This window comes from Myotis yumanensis, unplaced genomic scaffold, assembly GCF_028538775.1.
Source record: "Myotis yumanensis isolate MYYU_CA2020_CCGP unplaced genomic scaffold, mMyoYum1.0.hap1 SCAF_1, whole genome shotgun sequence".
NCBI lineage: Eukaryota > Metazoa > Chordata > Mammalia > Chiroptera > Vespertilionidae > Myotis > Myotis yumanensis.
This window is the reverse complement of record NW_027223752.1, coordinates 91,181,426-91,200,456: the sequence shown is the minus strand read 5'-3', so window position 1 is coordinate 91,200,456 and position 19,031 is coordinate 91,181,426. Positions and strand designations below refer to the sequence as shown.

The following is a 19,031-nucleotide window of genomic DNA, read 5'->3' as shown; positions in this document are numbered from 1 at the left end:
TAATCCAAAAAAATAAAATAAAATAAAAAGTACGATATAATCTTCTTGATGCTAGCAGACGAGTAAGCTAAGAGAACTATTGAAAAGTAGGTCAGACCTGTTATCTCAACTTCCTGTCTCTTATCAGATAGGATTACTTTTATTATATACTAGAGGCCTGGTGCATGAATTTGTGCACAGATGGGGTCCCTTGAGGCTTATTAGGGTGCTGGCCAGCCTTGGGTAGGGACCCCAGGAGGTTGGCTGGCCAGCCAGAGGCAGGGGCCGCGGGAGATTGCCCAGCCATGGGAGGTTGGCTGTGGGAGCACACTGACCACAAGGGGGCAGCTCCTGCATTGAATGCCTGCTCCTGGTGGTCAGTGCGCATCACAGCAACTGGTAGACAGGTTGTTCTGGTCGTTTGATCCTAACGGTCACTTAGGCTTTTATATATATAGATTAATCTTTTAGCATTAAAACTTGTGAGCTTGATGAGACCTCAGGACATATACCATGAGAAACTCTAATATGCAGACTTGAGGTCTGGAAGGATGTGTCTTGGCTGATGCTATATTACCATTAGGTAGTATAATAGAGGAAATGCTGGGATTCACCATCCAGCTGACTCTCTCCACCACACCATCACAAATGATGGCTTCCCAAATGCTGACATCTAAAAGGCAGCAAATGGAGCCGTAAGTAGAAGAGCTGACTCGTCATGGTACTCAGCATTCATAGAACCACTCCAAATCCTTTGGAAGGTCATTGAAACGTGTGTATACACGTGTTTTATATAAATAAGTCATTCAGCACCATGCCAGGCAATGTAAATAATGCAGATTATATGTTACAACATTACAAACCTACTACAATTTATATTATGAAGTATGCTCCTCCTGTCATCACATTTTGAAATCTTAACCCACTCTTTAAGTCTTTCCTAAATGTTTAATAGACAAATGACAAAAATATATAAATATTTAGGTAACCATTTAAAGATTACATTTTTAGTAAATTTGTGTCTATTCTACAGATCAACTAAGACTATAGGAAGTTGTCACAGGAACAGGCAGGGGAATATATGTTATAGAAAATATTTCAAAACTCATAAAGATTTTTGCTCTTGACTTACGAACATGCTATTATAGTACTGGGAAAAATAAAAGTAAAACCTTCTCCTTTATACCTCCCATTGACATGATTTTTGCCTTCCAGAGATTCACAATCCTCCCATAGATACAGAAACGTAGATCAAAAAAGAGGAAAACCTTGTTAGAAAATAGGTGGCATAGTGAGAGTGGTAAGGGGCCACAGCTGTATACAGAGAAGGATAAAAAGGAGTAAAGGTATGGAGAACGGCTAGGTCCGAAGGAAAGGAGGGCATATTTCAGAGACATAAACTAAAGGGGTTTCTGTGAGATAACCTGAGACCTTACCTACCATGCATAAACTGTCCCTGTAGATAAATATGGATAAAGTTCTGAAAAGCCATTTTGCCAAATTCAAAACACAGCCCAATGGATGAAATAAACTGATTCAGCCAGAGAGTCAGTAAGAGACCAATGAGGGTGCCTGGGGGCTTCAACCAGTCAGAGGCCATAGCTATGAGAGCTCTTTGTTTTATTTCAGTTTCTAATTTCCAATTCCAACCTCTCCATTATTGGAGCCCCTGCTCAAGTTCACGGGCACTATGTCTGGGCCCCCAGGACTGCATTAAAAGGAGGAGATGGCCCTGAATTGGAGCTCTAAATCATTTTCCCATACACTGTTAGAGACAGCAGTCTCTGGCATTATCCAGTTTTGAGATCAGTAATCAGTGTTGCTGATACTTTTTTAGTGTAACTATACATTTCTGAGCTGTTGGTTAAAAAATAACTTCCATATGTGAGATTGTTTCTCTAGGAGATATGTTTCAAAGTCTAAATCACTGACTTACAAAATGGTAACACCCATTTATAAATTAGGGAATTATAATATTGTCAACATAATTCAATAATGCCATTATAATTACACATTTACTTTATTATATAAATGAATGTCAATCTGTTATGTTATTATGCAGATTTAAGAAACTGAACTTTTTAGGTTAAATGAAAAACAGTTGCAGAATATAATTAGTGACTATATTTATAAGAATGTATCAAAATATATCATTAGTATTCACCTGATATTGTGGTGGTTGCTATGGTACAAATGCATAATAACAATAATACATTTCACATCAACTTTTAGAAATGTAATTATAATAGAGTATGTTTTGAAATTCCTTGATCTCTAAAGGGATCTTAATTGTAAACTATAACTAATAACTCACTCTATGGCTCCCTTACTCGGCATCTAACATCTGCCTTCCCCAGAACAGAAACTCATTCAATAAGCAGAATATCAAAACATGTGTCCTAAAAAGTTCATTAGGTTGCTTGTGGACCTTTTAAAAGTCATGTTTTATCAAAAACCTGTGTTTTATTCAATTAACACATGATTTCACTTCTCATAACACTAATTAATCCTTCAATTCAATAATATGAACAGTATATGCAATGTAAATTTCAAGTGCCATCTCTTATACACATGGCAAACACATATAAGAAGATTCCAGAATACAGAAAATATTGTCTTTCTAGAGCAAATTAAGAACTGATCAGGAAGGAATTTTTTCATATGCACCAAGAAGTGACACTCCCTAAGCTTGCTGCAACATAATGAACAGGTATTTTCATACTAGTATATACCGGTAAACTGAGAGATGTGTTCCCAATGCAGCAAACTAGTGTCCATTAAAATGTGGGCTTCAATCCACAGTCAGACCACAAAACTCTCTTCTCAAATTCAAGTTATAAGCAGTTTTTATCAATAGCAGAAAGCATCAAAATTGGCAGAACAAACTTCCTTTTAAAAAGCCTTCCACAAATGAAGTATTATAAAAAGCCAAAGAAAGCTTAGCACATAGAACTGCGCTAAACTAACGTAATTTAAAACACAAAGCCAAAAGCAATTCATCACTTTCTGAGACACTTTTCATCACCATACCCAATCTCTATTTTCTCTTCTACCATTTCCTCTGCAAAAGCATATTCCATGTCCAGACAGCATGACTCAGTGGTTGAGTGTCGACCTATGAACCAGGAGGTCATGGTTCCATTCCCGGTCAGGGCACATGCCCAAGTTGTGAGCTTGACCCCTAGTGTGGGGTGTGCAGGAGGCAGCCTATCAATGATTCTCTCTCATAGTTAGTGTTTCTATTCTCTCTCCCTCTCCTTTCCTCTCTGAGATCAAGAAAAATATATTTTAAGAAAAGAATGTTCTATGGTCTTACCTAGAATATCAAGATCAAGGATCTGTGCTAGTTTCCTTGCACCATCAGCACCAAAAATATGAGTCTTGTGTTTACATTTTGGACACTGGAAAACACTCATATTTTGAACAAGGCCCAGAACCTAGAATAATAAGAATACATTGAAATCAAAACAAAATTAAACCAAATCGCAATTCATTATTTCAATATTTTTACTGCATGCCTACTGGTTTTAGTGATACAATGATGAATAAATTAAGGTCTCTCCTCTCAAGGAACTCACAAGCTAGTGGGAGAGTAAAACACTTTAATTACATTATAATAATGTGATACATGCTAAAGAGATATAAATGACAGGGACCAAAGATTTATACCTGGGAAGAATAAGAGGATCTCAGAGTTGCCCATAGAGGACTGTGTGTTCTGGGTGAGGGTGAGAATGGAGTTAAGGCTGAAGCAGGAATTCTAGGCAGAAGGAAGAGCACAAGCCCGTGGAATATAATGTGTGCAGCCTACGTGGGCTGCAACCTAGTGGGGGTGAAGGCAGAAGCTACTTTGGTAGGAAAGGTCAGGTTCAGATGGTAAGGTGTTAAATGCCTTCCATGTATTTGAGGCTTTCTTCTTGAGACAAAAGAAAACCACAAAAGTTTTTTAAAGTTGAAAAGACAGTATTGAAGAGGTAATGTTATGCAATCGGATCCGTGTTTCTGATGGCAATATGGAAAAAACAAGCAGAAGAAACACAGGACAATAAGCAGTTAAGGTAACTGTGGACAAAGTCTCATGGTAAATAAAAATCAACATTTAAGTGTTTGAAATGCACTATCTTATTTACTCCTCAGAAGAACTTTATGAGATGGGTACCTTATCATCCACATTCTATAGGCGATAAAATTGGCACAGCTAGCAAAAGAGTGAAACCCAGCTTATTAGAATATTATCATTTGAAACAAAAATGTAAAGTCTTATAGAAAGTATTCATCTTTCTTAGTTTCCCCAGCTTCTGGCACAAAATAGATAACTAATAAACATTTCTTAAACAGAGAGGCCCTGCAAATATAATCCTTACTCATGTTCCTATGCTTCCCATCAGTTCCTATTAATGAGAAGCAAAGGTTCTCTTCTAGAGTAAAATGGGGAACACAACTATGAGAGGCTTACAGATAACCATGTCTGTTTCATCTTATCTATTCCACCCATAAGATTATCATTTTAGGAGATATCTCTATTAGAACGTTTGCATTTTAAATGATGAACAGAACCTATAGTCCACAATGAAACATATAGACAAGAAAGTGATCAAATTTGTTATTCTTTCTGAAAAGAGAAACAGAAAAGACTAAAGTTTCCCACAACACATGTAAATGAAGACAAACAGTGAGGGACATAAAGATGTGGGTAAGCATTTTCCAAGCATCTAACAGATGTCCTTTTGCTAATGCAAAGTATCACGAAAATAAATCACAACATGTTTTGGTAATTCAGTATCATCTCCAGAAGCTAAAATCAAAACAAAACAAAACAAAAGTACACACCTTAATATCACACAACTTATTTATTTATTCAGTATGTCTATATAATACGCTCACTGCCATTTATGTTAAATGTGATATATCCCGTCTGACTGTAGGGCTTCTAAGTTAAACATGAAAGTATCACTCAAAAAACAGGAGGAGAAAAATCACTTAAATAATGTGAAGATCTAGGTGAGGGTTACTCTAATCCAGAGAGAATGGGAAAAGCATCCCTACTCTGGATTCTCTCAGATGTCCCAAGACACAGAGGCCTGGAGCAACAGTGTATTTGCAGTTCGTGTGATTAACTTCTTAGTATCAAATTGTTCTCTAAGGACCAGAGAACACATTCTCCTCAAGACCACATAAATGTCACAAACATAAAACTATAACCAAACTTAATATTTAATGAGTTCCTATTACACGCCAGTAACTGGGATAAACAGAAGCAGCAGCATACAGTGGTGAGCAAAACAGACTTGATCTTTGCTCCCTTGAAGCTTGCACACTAATTGGAGAAACAGGTTGAATAAATAATAGCGCAAAAATGGACTTTAAAAACTAGAACAGACCTGATTGGGTGGCTCAGTTTGATTCCCAGTCAGGCACATACCTAGGTTGCAGGGACGCATGTGGGAGGTAACCAATATATGCTTCTCTCTCACAATGAGGTTTCTCTCCCCCTTACTCTTTCTAAAAACAAAACAAAACAAAAATGAGCACCACATATCCTCGGGTGAAGAAAAAACAACAACACATGTTCGCACACAAAACTCTGGAACAGCTTGTCTGGAAACAAAGCAACAGAGTATTATGAGAGCATAGAAAAGAGAAGACTTTATCTACCCCGGGAGTCACGGGGGACTTCCTAGAGGAAATATTTGACCTAAAAGCCAAAGAATTAGCAGGTAAAAGCAAGGAGAAAGGTAGGAAAGCACTCAGGGCAGAAGTAGAGAGCGCATGTCTCCTTCAGGGAACTGAAAGGTCACCAGGGTTGAGGTGTGGCGTGAGTGGCACAAGAGGAGGCTTGAAAGGCAGGGACTGTAGGCCACATCGTGTCTGGGTTGCCTGAGTGCACAGTGAAGCTGTTAAGGAGTTTTTAGCAAGAGGGACCACAATCCTGTAGTTGTAATAGACTCATTTCTCAGGACTGCAGCGTTTTAAAAACAACATGGAGTGGAAAAACTAAAAGGACTTGTCTGTGTGTGTTTATTTTCTTAGACAAACACTAAACCAGGGCCATATTCTCTGAAATCAGTCGTTTCAGATGTGATGGTTTTTGCCTAAAATACTCGTTTCCTCCGGGCACAGGGTAAGGATTTTTCTTCTTTGCAATTAGGTGAGGAGATGTCCTTGTTTGGATAATGAAATGTGAGAAGTGACATGTACCACATCAGGCAGAGGCTTTAAGTGCTCACTCCCCATTACCTTCCCTCTGCTCCTGTGACCAGCAAGCTTCCAAAAGTGGCTGTCCCATCAGTACAGAGTAAGAGCAGTGCCCAGGGGTGCTGAAGCCAAACCATGACAGACATATAACACGAGAGAAATAAACTGGTGCTGTTTTCACCCACCGAAATTTGAGGATTATTTGCACACATAACCCAGCCCACAGCAACTAAAAACAAAGCAAACAAACAAAAAATAACAAATGTTGAGGACAGGAACAACTACATCCACAGTTACAGTTGAGTGTAAACTGGTACAACCATTTTGGAAAATCCTTTGGTAGTTATCTATTTAAACTTATATATGTTTACACTCTGGCACAGTAATTCTGCACTCAGTTATATACTAACTAACAGAAATGTGAAAATAATATTCAACAAAATTTATGACCAAATGTGTTCATAACAGCCCTAATTATCCCAAAATGTCCATTAACAGTAACACAGACAAATAAATTGTGGTATATTTACATGATGAAATCCTACATAGCAATGAGAATTAAAGAACGATAGCTATAATCAAGAGTATGAGTGGATCTCTCAAATATAATTTTAAGCAAAACAAGTCATGCAAAAGTATATACTTATAATTCCATTTATATGAAGTTCACAAACAGACAAAACTAATCCTGGGTGTTATAGTCTGGGTTCTACTTTGGGGGCTGTGACTGAGAAGTGGCACACAGCAGAAGCTTCTGGGGACTAGTAATGCTCTGTTTCTTGAAAACAAACAGTAGATGTGCTCACTTTGTAAAAATTCATCAAACTACAGATTTACAATTTGTGCCCTTTTGTATATATCATACTTGAATCAACTGTTTGCTTTTAAAAAAGTGTTGGTCATGTAAAGAATGGTCAATAAAGCAATAAGAACAAATAACCAAAATGATGGTTTATTGGGCATTTTTCTAAACCTGTACACAAAAGCAACCATCTTTTTTAAGTAGAAAAGATTCTATAAAAACAGAGAAGTAGCAGTAAAATTAACATGAGGTCCTTGGGAGAAACAATTCCCATTTCTTCCCACCTACACTCCAAGGGAAGACCTGAAAATAAAAGTTTAACTCCAGAGAAGCTCTGAAATGAAATAGTGGGTCCTAGACCTGCAATATTTAGTAAGGTAGCCACTCGTCACACACGGCTACTGAGCACTTGAAAGGTGGCTGGTCTGGATTGAGATGTGTAAAATCCACACTGGATATCAAAGACTTAGTGAGAGTAAAAGGATGTAAAATATCCCTATATCTTTTTTTAAGTTTAAAAATTATTCTTTAAGCTTTTCAACTGAAATGTATCATGAATACATACACAAAAGTACACAAATCATAGGTGTATGACTAAATGGACTTATAAAGTATACCCATGGTACCATAACTCTGTAAAGAAATAAAACATTGCCAACATCCTAGAAATCTCCTTGTATACTCTCCAAGACATATTCCTAAAAGTATAAACTAGCTAGCCTGATTTCTAACACCATAAATTAATTTTGTCTGGTTTTGAACTTGATATGAATGTAATAATACTATCCTATATAATAAAAGGGTAATATACAAATTGACACTAACGGCAGAATGACCAGAACGACTGCTGGACCAGTCACTATGAGGTACACTGACCACTTCTTGGTCCCTTTCCCTGGCCAGCAGGCTCCCATCACCTGATGGCCACCTGTGGCGGGGGTGGGGCCGGCAAGCGGGCGGGAACATTTGACCTCTTGGTCCTTTCCCCCCCGGCCGTCAGGCACTGATCACTAGATGGCAAACCGGGAACCAGGAGTGGGTGGCGGTGGGGGGGGCGGGGCCGGCTGCAGGCAGCTGGGGAAGATGGCCCTGATTGCAGGCCATACCCGTGCATGAATTTCATGCACCAAGCCTCTAGTGTGTATATATATATATTTGTGTCTGTGTGATTCATCTAGCTAAACCATGTATATCTGTAGTTTATTTTCATTGAGTCCTAATTCTATGATGACCATCACAATTACTCAAGCTCCTGTTGGATAATTTTTGTTTTCTCCAGGTTTTGGCTATTATAAATAATTACTGCCCTGGCTGGTTTTGGCTCAATGGTAGGAGCATAGACATATGGACTGAAGGGTCACAGATTCAATTCTGGGTCAAGGGCACATATCTTGGTTGTGGATTTGATCCCAGGCCCCAGTTGGGGAACATGCAGGAAGCAACCTCTCTCATGTTGATGGTTCTCTCTCTCTCTCTCTCTCTCTCTCTTTCTCTCCCCCTCCTCCCTCCCTTCCATGCTGTCTGAAGATCAATGGGAAAAATATCCTTGGGTGAGGACTAATAATAATAATAATAATTCTATGAATTTTTTATACATGTACTCTTTGGCTGGGTATTATGTTATACATTTTTAACTTCAGTAAAAAATGCCAAAGTTTCCAATGAAGTTCTACCAATTTACATTCTTGCCAGCAATTCCAGTTGTGCTACAGCATGATATCACCAGTCTTCTTTCATTTTAGCAAATATGGTGAGTGTGTTATCATAGTTTATGGTGCTGGATTGTTCCATTGTCAATCTGTTTACATTGGGAACCATGTGGCTCCTGGTTAAAATTCACCAAAAGTAAAGCAGCATGAGATCTGGGAGGTGGAAGGAAAGCCTTAGGCATGACACTAAAGGTTTCCTGTGGTGAAAGAAAGACGCAGAGGTGCAGGTGCATTCTACCTTGTCTTTGTTCTTCCTGACTGTGTGCCCAGCTCTCCTTTGCACTGTGGTTTTAATTGTCATTGACATAACTATTATTGAAGTTGAGCATATTTTTACATGTTTATTGACCATTTGTATATTCTCCTTTGTAAAATGTCTGCTTGAGTTGCTTGTCTATTTTTTTCCTGCTGATGGTGTTTTTTCTTATTGAATTTTAAGAATTCCTAGTATTTTAAATACAATTCCTTTGTTGGTTGTTTCTCAATTTTTATATTGACTTCATATTGAAATTATAGTATTTTAAATATACTGAGTCAAGTATTTTATTAAAATTTACTTCACCTTTATATTTCTATTAGAGGCCCAATGCACAAAATTCATGCAAGGGGCTCGGCCCCCGCCATGGTGGCTCTATCCGGAGGTCATCCGGAAGGACATCTGGAAGGATATCCAGTCTAATTAGCATATTATACTTTTATTATTGTAGATTGAGCAGTTCTGTTATAGACAATGAAACTCTGGCTATAGAACTTACTTTGGTAGTTCTCCTACCCAATGTTGTTTTAAGGTCCTAACAATGCACGAAAACATTTATCAGGGTGTGATTTATGAATATGTTTTTTAAATGAACAGAAATAAAACATTTACCTACAAGGCTGTACAGGAGAGATAAACTAAACTGTCAAGTTTCTTTGCTTTTAGTTGAAATTTTATCAACTGTGATAGCACTCATGTGGATTATCTTCTATTCAGAAGCTCATACAACAGTCAAACACACACACACTTAATTTAAAAAGAGAAAAAATGACTTATTAATAAGGTATGCAGATTATGTGGCAAATAACTTTTCAAAATATGGGGTTAGTTGGGAGAAAATTTAAAAGAGAATCTTGATGACTCCCAGAGTGACGGGGGAAAGGGGCGGGGAGAAATTAACCAAAGAACTTGTATGTATATATGCATAACCCCTGGACACAGACAATAGTGCAGTGAAGGCCTGGGGATGAGTGGAGGGGGTGGAGAGGGTCAATGGGAAGAAAAGGGGGACATCTATAATACTTTCAACAATAAAGATAAATTTTAAAAAATAAAAGAGAGCTTTGAGCATCAAAAAGATTAGAAAACACTGCTCTGATCTAAGAGTTTCAAGCAGGAGCAGCTAATATAAGAACATTAGAATATCCATCTTACAATTTTGTTGATAAGAATTCTTCTGTTAAGAAATTCATGTCCACACAACCACTCCCTACCCCTGCCACATAAAGTCTTATATCATGTGAATATATCTTGTTAAGCTGTTTGTGCTTATTGTAGAACTATTTTGTGTATCATTTGATAGCAGAAACATTAGAAAACAGATGCTTTGCCATAGCTTAATTTACATAATACCATGGAGTTGCAGCTGCAAGCATGCTCAATCAGTTTTTAGTGGCTCATCAAAGTATAGATCCTTTTTTTATTTTTACCTCAGCTAGTTTTACTGAGAGAGAGTAAATGCTACGTGTCTGCTTAACATCAGCCACCACAAACCTTTTATATGTTATTTTTATGTTATTTGAATCCATCATTGGCTCAGAAGGGTACTTCTTTTATTAACTTTTAAAAATCTAACTCTCTGCCCTAGTTGATTTGGCTCAGTGGATAGAGTGTCGGTCTGAGGACTGAACCGTCCCAGGTTGTGGGCTTGATCCCCAGTAGGGAGCATGCAGGAGGCAGCCAATTAATGATTCTCTCTCATCATTGATGTTTCTTTCTTTCCCTCTCTGAAATCAATAAAAATATGTTAAAAAATTTTTGACACTCTTAAAATATCAGCATTGCTCTGGAACATTGGCTTTTTGTGTCTAAATGAACTGAATCAATAAGCAGGCTCAAAAGGTCCCAATTTTAATTTCTTCTTGGCATTTTAAACCCAGATTCACGTAAGTAACAAGCAAGATTTTTAGGCTACTATATAACCCAATTTCTCAAGCTTACAATCAGGTTAAATTCTTGCTAGTTGGAACCTGCCACAATGATTAAAAACTATGATTTAAGAAAAAATGAAGAGAAAAAACTCACTGTTAAATAGAGAATAACTAATAATAACTGAAATGGAAGTGCTTTTCAGTTTCCATTAGCCTTGAACCAGTTTTTGGTATATTCCTTGAAGCATGTACACAGATTTTATAATTTTAAAAAATGAGATGGGTGTTCTTGTCTTTTCTTTCAGAAGAAGCAGCCTGTCATGGAAAGAACAATGAATGGGAAGCCTGGCATTCATGCTCCTTTCAGGAACCAACTAACTAGCTCTTGGTTTGAGGTATAACTCAACTTCTTTATACCTTGAATTCTAAAATGAAGGGTTATAATGATCTCTAGAATCTACCACTATACCACTAACACCCAGAGCTATGGTTTACCATGTGCTAAGGTCTATGCTAAGAACTATATATATAATCTCATTTAACTATCACAGTAACCTATGAGATAGGTCACAAAACACTGAAGCTAAATTATTTGCTCAAGGTTCCAAAATTAGTAAATAACAGAGACAAAATTCAAACCAGTTGGGTCACTGGTTTGTATATGGAAGTCACCAAACAAAATGGCAAGCAAATGGACTAGAGGATTTTGCTCATGGCACTAGGTAGCCTGAAACAACTGATGAGTCAATACAGTTTAGTGGGTGACTTAACATAGTAACTAAGAGCACAGTTATAAGGGAGGGCCTAAACTGAACCATCTTCACCACTCACTGACGCAGTCAAACCTGACGTCAGTCCTGTCTCCTGGCCATGGAACTCCCCTTCCCCTGAACCCCCTCCTTATACCTATCTTGACTATAAACAGAACGTAAGGTCCCTTAACTCCTGCCATTTTTCAGTCCACCAGCTTCCTGTCTTCATTTGTCCACCTAGACCAGGGGTGGGGAACATCCAGCCCGAGGGCCGTATCAGGCCCATGAAATCATCTGGTCTGGCCCTGCCAGGGCATTAGGGGCGAATTAATTAAATGTTTGACCAACCACAGCAGGCTAGTTTTTAAGTTGATAATTTTGTATGGCCCGTGAATTATAAGTATCCAAATGGCCCTTGGCAGAAAAGGGTTCCCACACCTGGAGACAGAGAATCCCAATGGTACTCAAATTTAATGGAGACTCTTCTTGTTCCCTGGGATCTCTCACCCTGTGATATTCCATGACGTCCACATTACTAAACCTCAACTCTGGATAAGCCACAGGAATGGCAATTAATAGCCAGTTTGGTTCGGTGGTTACAGCGCTGGGCTGGGGACTGAGGGGTCTCAGGTTAGGGTTCAATTCTGGTCAAGAACACATACCTCGGTTGCAGGCTCGATTCCCCGACCCTGGACAGGGATGTGTGGGAGGCAACCAACTGATGTGTCGTTCTCACATGATGTTTCTCTCTCTCTGTCTCTCCCTTTCCTCACTTCCACTCAACTATAAAACAAAAAAGAATGTGGATTCTAGAAAGCAGGCTGCTTATGATAGGATCCCAGAGGCCCACTGAACAGGTGGGTGAGCTACAGTATTTAATCTTATGTGAGTTATTTAATCTCTCTGTACTAGTTTCCTCATCTGCCAAATGGGAGAAATAACATTATGTACTTTGCAGGGTTGTTGTGAGGGTTAGATCAATTTAATCCATGTAAACCACATGGAATAGCACTCTAGTTTAAAGCATACATGGACTTCTGAGATCCTGGGGAAAGATACAAATGAGCATAAATCCCCAGTCTCTGAAATGTGAAGAATGCTACCATCTTATAAAGGTTATTATTTAAGAAAAGTCATTCTTTTTAAATGAAAAGATTATCCAATTGTGAAGAAGAGAGCCACATATAATATGTCATGTGGCTAGTTACTATGTATTCCAAGAAAAAATTCAAACAGTATTTTACAAGGCCTTAAAAGCCAACAATGAAAGATACTTTAATATATCAGAGGTATTTGAAGAGTCAAGTGAGACTACCTGATGATCACATAGAGGAAAAACTATGCTCAAGAATGAAAAGGGGAGAATAAATGCGTCACTTGCCTCTATTTTCACGTAAGATTGCCTATTTCTAAATCATTTTTTAAGGCAGGTAGGCTTGTGGTATTAAATAAAATAGGATTTGGACGGTACAACAGACAAAGTAGATGCTGATAAAGCTCCAAGACCGATATCGAACACGTGAGTTCTGGAAGCATTCAAGGGTGAAGGTATAAAACTCCTGGTCCAAATAGATAACCTACCGCCAGGAATGATTACTCTGCCAGAAAAATAATAAGTCGCAATTCTGATCCTCATCACTAAGAACAACGTGTAGAGTCTTTGGTAATAAAAATGGAAAGAAAACATTGATAAGAATCATCTACTTTAGGTTCTAAGATCACCTAATTTCTCTTAGAAGACAATATAATCATTAACCCTTCCAAATAAATACTAAAAAGTTCAACACCACAGTAGGATTTTTTTGTTTCTTTGTTTTTTGTTTTTAAGCAGTAGGAAAAGTAAACCACAAGAAAAGCAAAATTTCTAACTCTCTTTTATAAAATAAGTAACTATTTGCAAGGATGAAACGGTTAAAGAATTTTCAGAATTATATATATATATATATATATATATATAAGTTAGTTCAGTGACCAGCACAAGTCTAATATACAAGGCCAGCAAAAGTAGGTTTACTGTTGTGAGTACACAAACATAATTTATTCTTGTATTATTATTTGTTAATTATTGAATTATTGTTCATACAAACAACTGTAAACCTATTTTGTAAACTATAAACCCACCCTGTATTAGTTGCAAAGTGAACTGTAGCCCAGATAGCTCATGGTCACCAGAATCATGGTCTCATCTTCCTCAGCAGATAGCTAACCCACATTTCTTAGGCTCCTTGGAAAACATGATGTGTGGTCACGTGACTGCATTTTCATGAGTGGACTGTGAGTAGAAGTATGTGCATCACAACTGGTCCTGGCCCATACAAATCTCCCATGCACATGCCTCTGGGCTATCTTTCTGTTCTGCTAGGCTCAAATGAGAACAGCCCCAAGGGTGATCTTGGAAGTCACACTTCAAAATGGCAGAGGTTCCAACAGCCTAAGTGATTTTATGGAAGAAGGCCACCCTGCTTACCTATTCACCTACTAGTACTGCTTACATGAGGAAGAAATAAACTTCTAGTGCATTTGCATCACTATATATTTTGAGATCCATTTGTAATAGCAATTAGCCTACATTAAATAGTGCATATTTTAAATAATGCAGACTTTTAGATTCTAAATAACTTTAGCAACTTAATAAGTCTATATGAAGAGAACAATTTAGGCTCAACTGATATACAAAAGGAATAAGGAAATCTCAAAGATAGTATTTTCCTAAAAATTTTTAAAATTTCTTGTTAAAATTCTTATTAGCAAATAAACATACTTGTCAAAATAACTAGGCCAGCCCTGGCTGGATGCTCAATGGTTAGAGCATCAGCCTGCAGATCAAAGGGTCTCAGTTTCAATTCCTGGTCAGGGGCACGTGCCTGGGTTGCAGTTTGGTCCCCAGCCCCAGTTGGCACATGTTTGGGAGGCAACCAGTCAATGTGTCTCTCTTATCTCTCTCTCTTCAACTCTTTCTAAAAATCAATGGAAAAAATATCCTCAGGTGAGGATTAACAACAACAAAAATATCTAGGCCAAATACATAAACACCTGTGGCTTATCAATTTATCCATCTCATAATAATATTCTAAAAGTAATTATAATAAGCATTAATTATATGACATTATATTTTCACTGAGTGTTTAGATTCTGCCAAACACTGTACTAGACCCTCTATGTGCATTATCTCATTAATTTCTCACCTCAACTCTCTAAGGGAAATACCACTATAATTCCCATATTCTGAATGAGAACACTAAGGCATAGATTAAGTAACTTGTTCAGGTCATACAACCACAAAGTGACAAAGCTGGGATTTGAATTCTAGCACTCAGGCTCCTTAGCTTACCTCTCTTTATGATTATGTAAAACTGCTTTTGTAAGCAGTACCCTACTGCCTAAAAATTATAATAAAATTCCTAAAGTAATCCAACTAAAAACCATGAAAGAGGTTATATGCTTAAAGAATACAGCTCTCTAAATGCTAAAAACAAAAACACAAAAAAAACCCACTTCTGTATAAAGGGCTACAAATATGCAGGTAAATAATAAATCTGGTTCTGTGAGAAGAGATGGTCTCATACATCTTGTGATGTGTATAGTGTTACAAAGACCAACACCAAATCATTTTCTTTAACAGTCTCCTCCTTGCCAAACAGTTTTAAATCACAACCCTCGGAGAATAAGGGCAAGGATTTGTGACTGGGAATCTAACCTCTAATTTCTAGTTCACTGTTATCCTGAGGAAAAAACAAAAAAACGACAACAGCCCCTGGAAAATTTATTAAGGGCAGCATAACTCAAAATCCCTTTGATTTTTGCCCCTTTTTCCTAACCACCCTACCCCATGTAATCAATTACCAAGCCTGTCAATCCTTCCTTCAAAATGTCAATTACATTTATTTCCCTTTCCACTTTCACTGCTGTTATTCTAGATCTGAGCCTTACTGCCTATCACCTACACCAGTGTTTTTTCAATTTATTAAAACTGTCTTATAAGAGAAATGTTTTACATCTTAATCTAATATAAACATATACAGATGGGTTTATACTGAGAAAAAATCTTTCTTTTTAAATTTATCTTTATTGTTGAAAGTATTACAGATGTCTCCTGTGTTTGGTTGTTCCTTTTTCCCATTTAGCCTCTCCACTCTGTACCCTCTCCTCCCAGGCCTTCACCACTCTACTGTCTGTGTCCATGGGTTATGCATATATGCATATAAGTTCCCCAGTTAATCACTCCCTTCCCTGCCCTGCATCCTCCTGCCTTCCCTCAGTCTGCTTGTTCCATGCTTCTATGTCTCTGGATCTATTTTATTAATCAGTTTATTTTGTTCATTAGACTCCACATATGAGTGAGATCATGTGATACTTATCTTTCTCTGACTGCCTTATTTTGCTTAGCATAACACTATAAGCCATTATGCTCAATTAATATTTGACAAAATAGGCAAAAGTATACAATGGAGTCAAGACAGTCTCTTCAATAAATGATGCTGGGAAAATCGGACAGGGACATGCAAAAAAAATAAAGCTAGACAAGCAAGTTATACCATACACAAGAATAAACTCAAAATAGACAAAAGACTTAAATATAAGTCATGAAACCTTAAAAATCTTAGAAGAAACCATAGGCAACAAAATCTCAGACATCTCTCATAGCATTATGTTTACCGATACATCTCCTAGGGCAAAGGAAACTAAGAAGAAAACAAACAAATGGGACTGCATCAAAATAAAAAGTTTTTGCACAGCAAAAGAAACCATCAACAAAATGAAAAGAAAGCCCACTGCATGGGAGAACATATTTGCCAATGAAACAACCAATAAAGGGTTAATATCCAAAATATATAAGAAACTCATACAACTTAACAAAAGAAAGACAAACAATCCAATTAAAAAATGTGCAAAGGCCCTAAATAGACACTTCTGGAAAGTGGACATACAGAAGGCCAAGGGACATACGAAAAAATGCTCAAAGTCACTAATCACTCGAGAGATGCAAATTAAAACGACAATGAGATTATCACCTCACACCTGTCAGAATGGCTATCATCAACAAATCAACAAACGACAAGTGCTGGCCAGGAGGCAGAGAAAAGGGAACTCAAGTGCACTGTTGGTGGGAATGCAGACTGGTGCAGCTATTATGGAAAACAGTATGGAATTCCCTCAAAAAATTAAAAATGGAATTCCCATTTGACCCACTTCTAGGAATACACCCTAAGAAACCCAAAACACTGAGCAGAAAGAATATATATGCACCCCTATGTTCATAGCAGCACAATTTACAGTTTGGACCTGGAGAGTATCATGAAAACAAATCTTTATGAAATAATACTTTGTCTTCCTAAGAGCAATTGTTTTACAACTTTGGTTATATCTCTAACTGTACTGATTTCATGACTCATGGTGGGTCACAACCTGCTGTGTGAATAACTATGTCACCGAAAATGCTTCCTTGCTTGGGGGTGAGGGGGAGTCAATTGGGAAAAAAGGAGACATACGTAAAACTTTAGACAATATAAAAAAAAAATGTTTCCTTGCTGCCTCCCACTCTCCTGGCTCCTACCCTTTCTATTCATCCCCACCAGATTAAATCTTTTTAAAGCTCTATTCCCTATCCAGCACTCTTTATGGGCTCCTCTAAAAATCTGAAGAAGAAAGTCCCAAATTTCTAGCCTAACCTAGTGTTTTGAGTCTTGACCAAACTTGGGCCTAGCATAGACATACCTAAACATATTACTTCAACTACAGACAAACTGAATAACCCTGAACACAACTTGTGATTTCCTGATTCTTTTCAGACTGAATTCTGTCCTCTCCATGTCTCGATATGCCTATGAAAACTCTACTCCACTCATTCATCCAGTATGTATCTAGGGAGCAGCCATATTCCAGGCACAGAGGGAGGTAAGTGGTCCTTGCACCCACAGGGCTGACAGTAAGCATGGCGCTATAAATGTGAAAGTATTGACAAATGTGAAATGCTTACAAAGGGGAAACAGTAAATTACTGGATCACACACTAGAACAGTGGTTCTCAACCTTCGGGGGTCGAACGACCCTTTCACAGGGGTCGCCTAAGACCATCGGAAAACACATATATAATTACATATTGTTTTTGTGATTAATCATTATGCTTTAATTATGTTCAATTTGTAACAATGAAATTGGGGGTCACCACAACATGAAGGGTCGCGGCATTAGGAAGGTTGAGAACTACTGAAAGACCTTACCCTAGTTAACAGGGTCTGGGTAAGTCTCCCAGAGAAAAAGATGTTTAATCTAAATACCAAAGGATAAAAAGGAGCTATGAGGTGAAAAATAAGGGTAAACTTTTCTTAGGTGGAAAGACAGCATGCTGAGGGCAGTGAGGAGAGAAACTGTTTGGAAATCTCAAAGAAGTGGAAGACAAGCAATTCGGCTGTGGCAGAGAGAATGCAAGGCAGAGCGGCCTGTGACCTGGGCGTGAAGAAAACAGCAGACTGTGGATGGCAGTGTACCCCAGGTCAAAGGTCAGTAGTGAGAATGTATCCCGTGCCTGCTATGTGCCAGGTGACTGGGCGCTGAAGGAATTTAAGTCATGTCTCCTAGCCCTCCAGAAACTCCAGTTCTTCAGTGGAGACTGACAGGTAGACCTGTAGTGGGATAAGAGTCAAACACAATATATGTCCAAGGTGTTCAGAAAAAGAATTATTAACCTTTTCTGGCAGGTTGGGGAAAACTTCCCAGAGGAAGTAATGCCTAAGCAGGGATTTGAAAAATGAGTATGAGGTCCGAAGCTGACAATGGCTTATCAGGCAAGGGACCAGCATGTGAAAAATTACAGGGATGTGAAAAAACATCATGACTTTCCCATGAAAGAGCTCCTTGATAGCCCAGAGAAGAAAGCATCCTCTTGTTCCTCAGAATTTAGGGTCTCTGCACCATGATGGAGCTAGTTTACAGGATGATAAAGTGCTTGAAGGAAAAGGCCTCATCCTGATTTTAAAAAAATCACCAATGGAGCTTATATCCCAGTGCTCTGCTTAGAGAGGGCACTCAGTATCAGTACATATGCATTTGTAGAATAGATAACTATTTACTGAATTAAAAGTAACATATAGATGGAGTAAGAGAGGAAAATATACTTTAACATACTTTGCAAGAGCTGGGAAGAAGATTACCTACGAAGGAAGGGCTGGCCAGCGAAATCCCTCTGACTCTCAAAGCTCAAGTGGTGGGGAAAGGCTTCAGACTGAGGAGCCTGGGCCTCCCTTGTGAAAGAAGGCAAGAGGAATGGGTGAGAATGACACAACACTAAAGGACACACAATTAAAAATGTACAAGATTGAAAATATTTATTATTTAAAAAAATAGTCTGTTTACTATTACTGAGATAATCAAGGATTTGGCAGAGTTGATATCATTCAGGCAGAGAAAAGAGAATTTAATAGTTCATCTCTTCCCCTCCTTCCTCTATCTGATTGAGTTTTAAGAAATC

At 38.0% G+C, this 19,031-nt stretch overlaps 1 protein-coding gene across 2 annotated transcripts in view; it reads right to left on the bottom strand.

The window, feature by feature from the left end:
- NUBPL (NUBP iron-sulfur cluster assembly factor, mitochondrial) overlaps positions 1–19,031 on the bottom strand; it is a 240,215-nt gene that overhangs the window by 12,333 nt on the left and 208,851 nt on the right. For both annotated transcript variants that reach the window (XM_070427639.1, XM_070427647.1), the window contains one exon: positions 3,296–3,416. In XM_070427639.1, the coding sequence (XP_070283740.1) occupies positions 3,296–3,416 (121 nt within the window). The remainder of the gene's footprint in view (positions 1–3,295; positions 3,417–19,031) is intronic.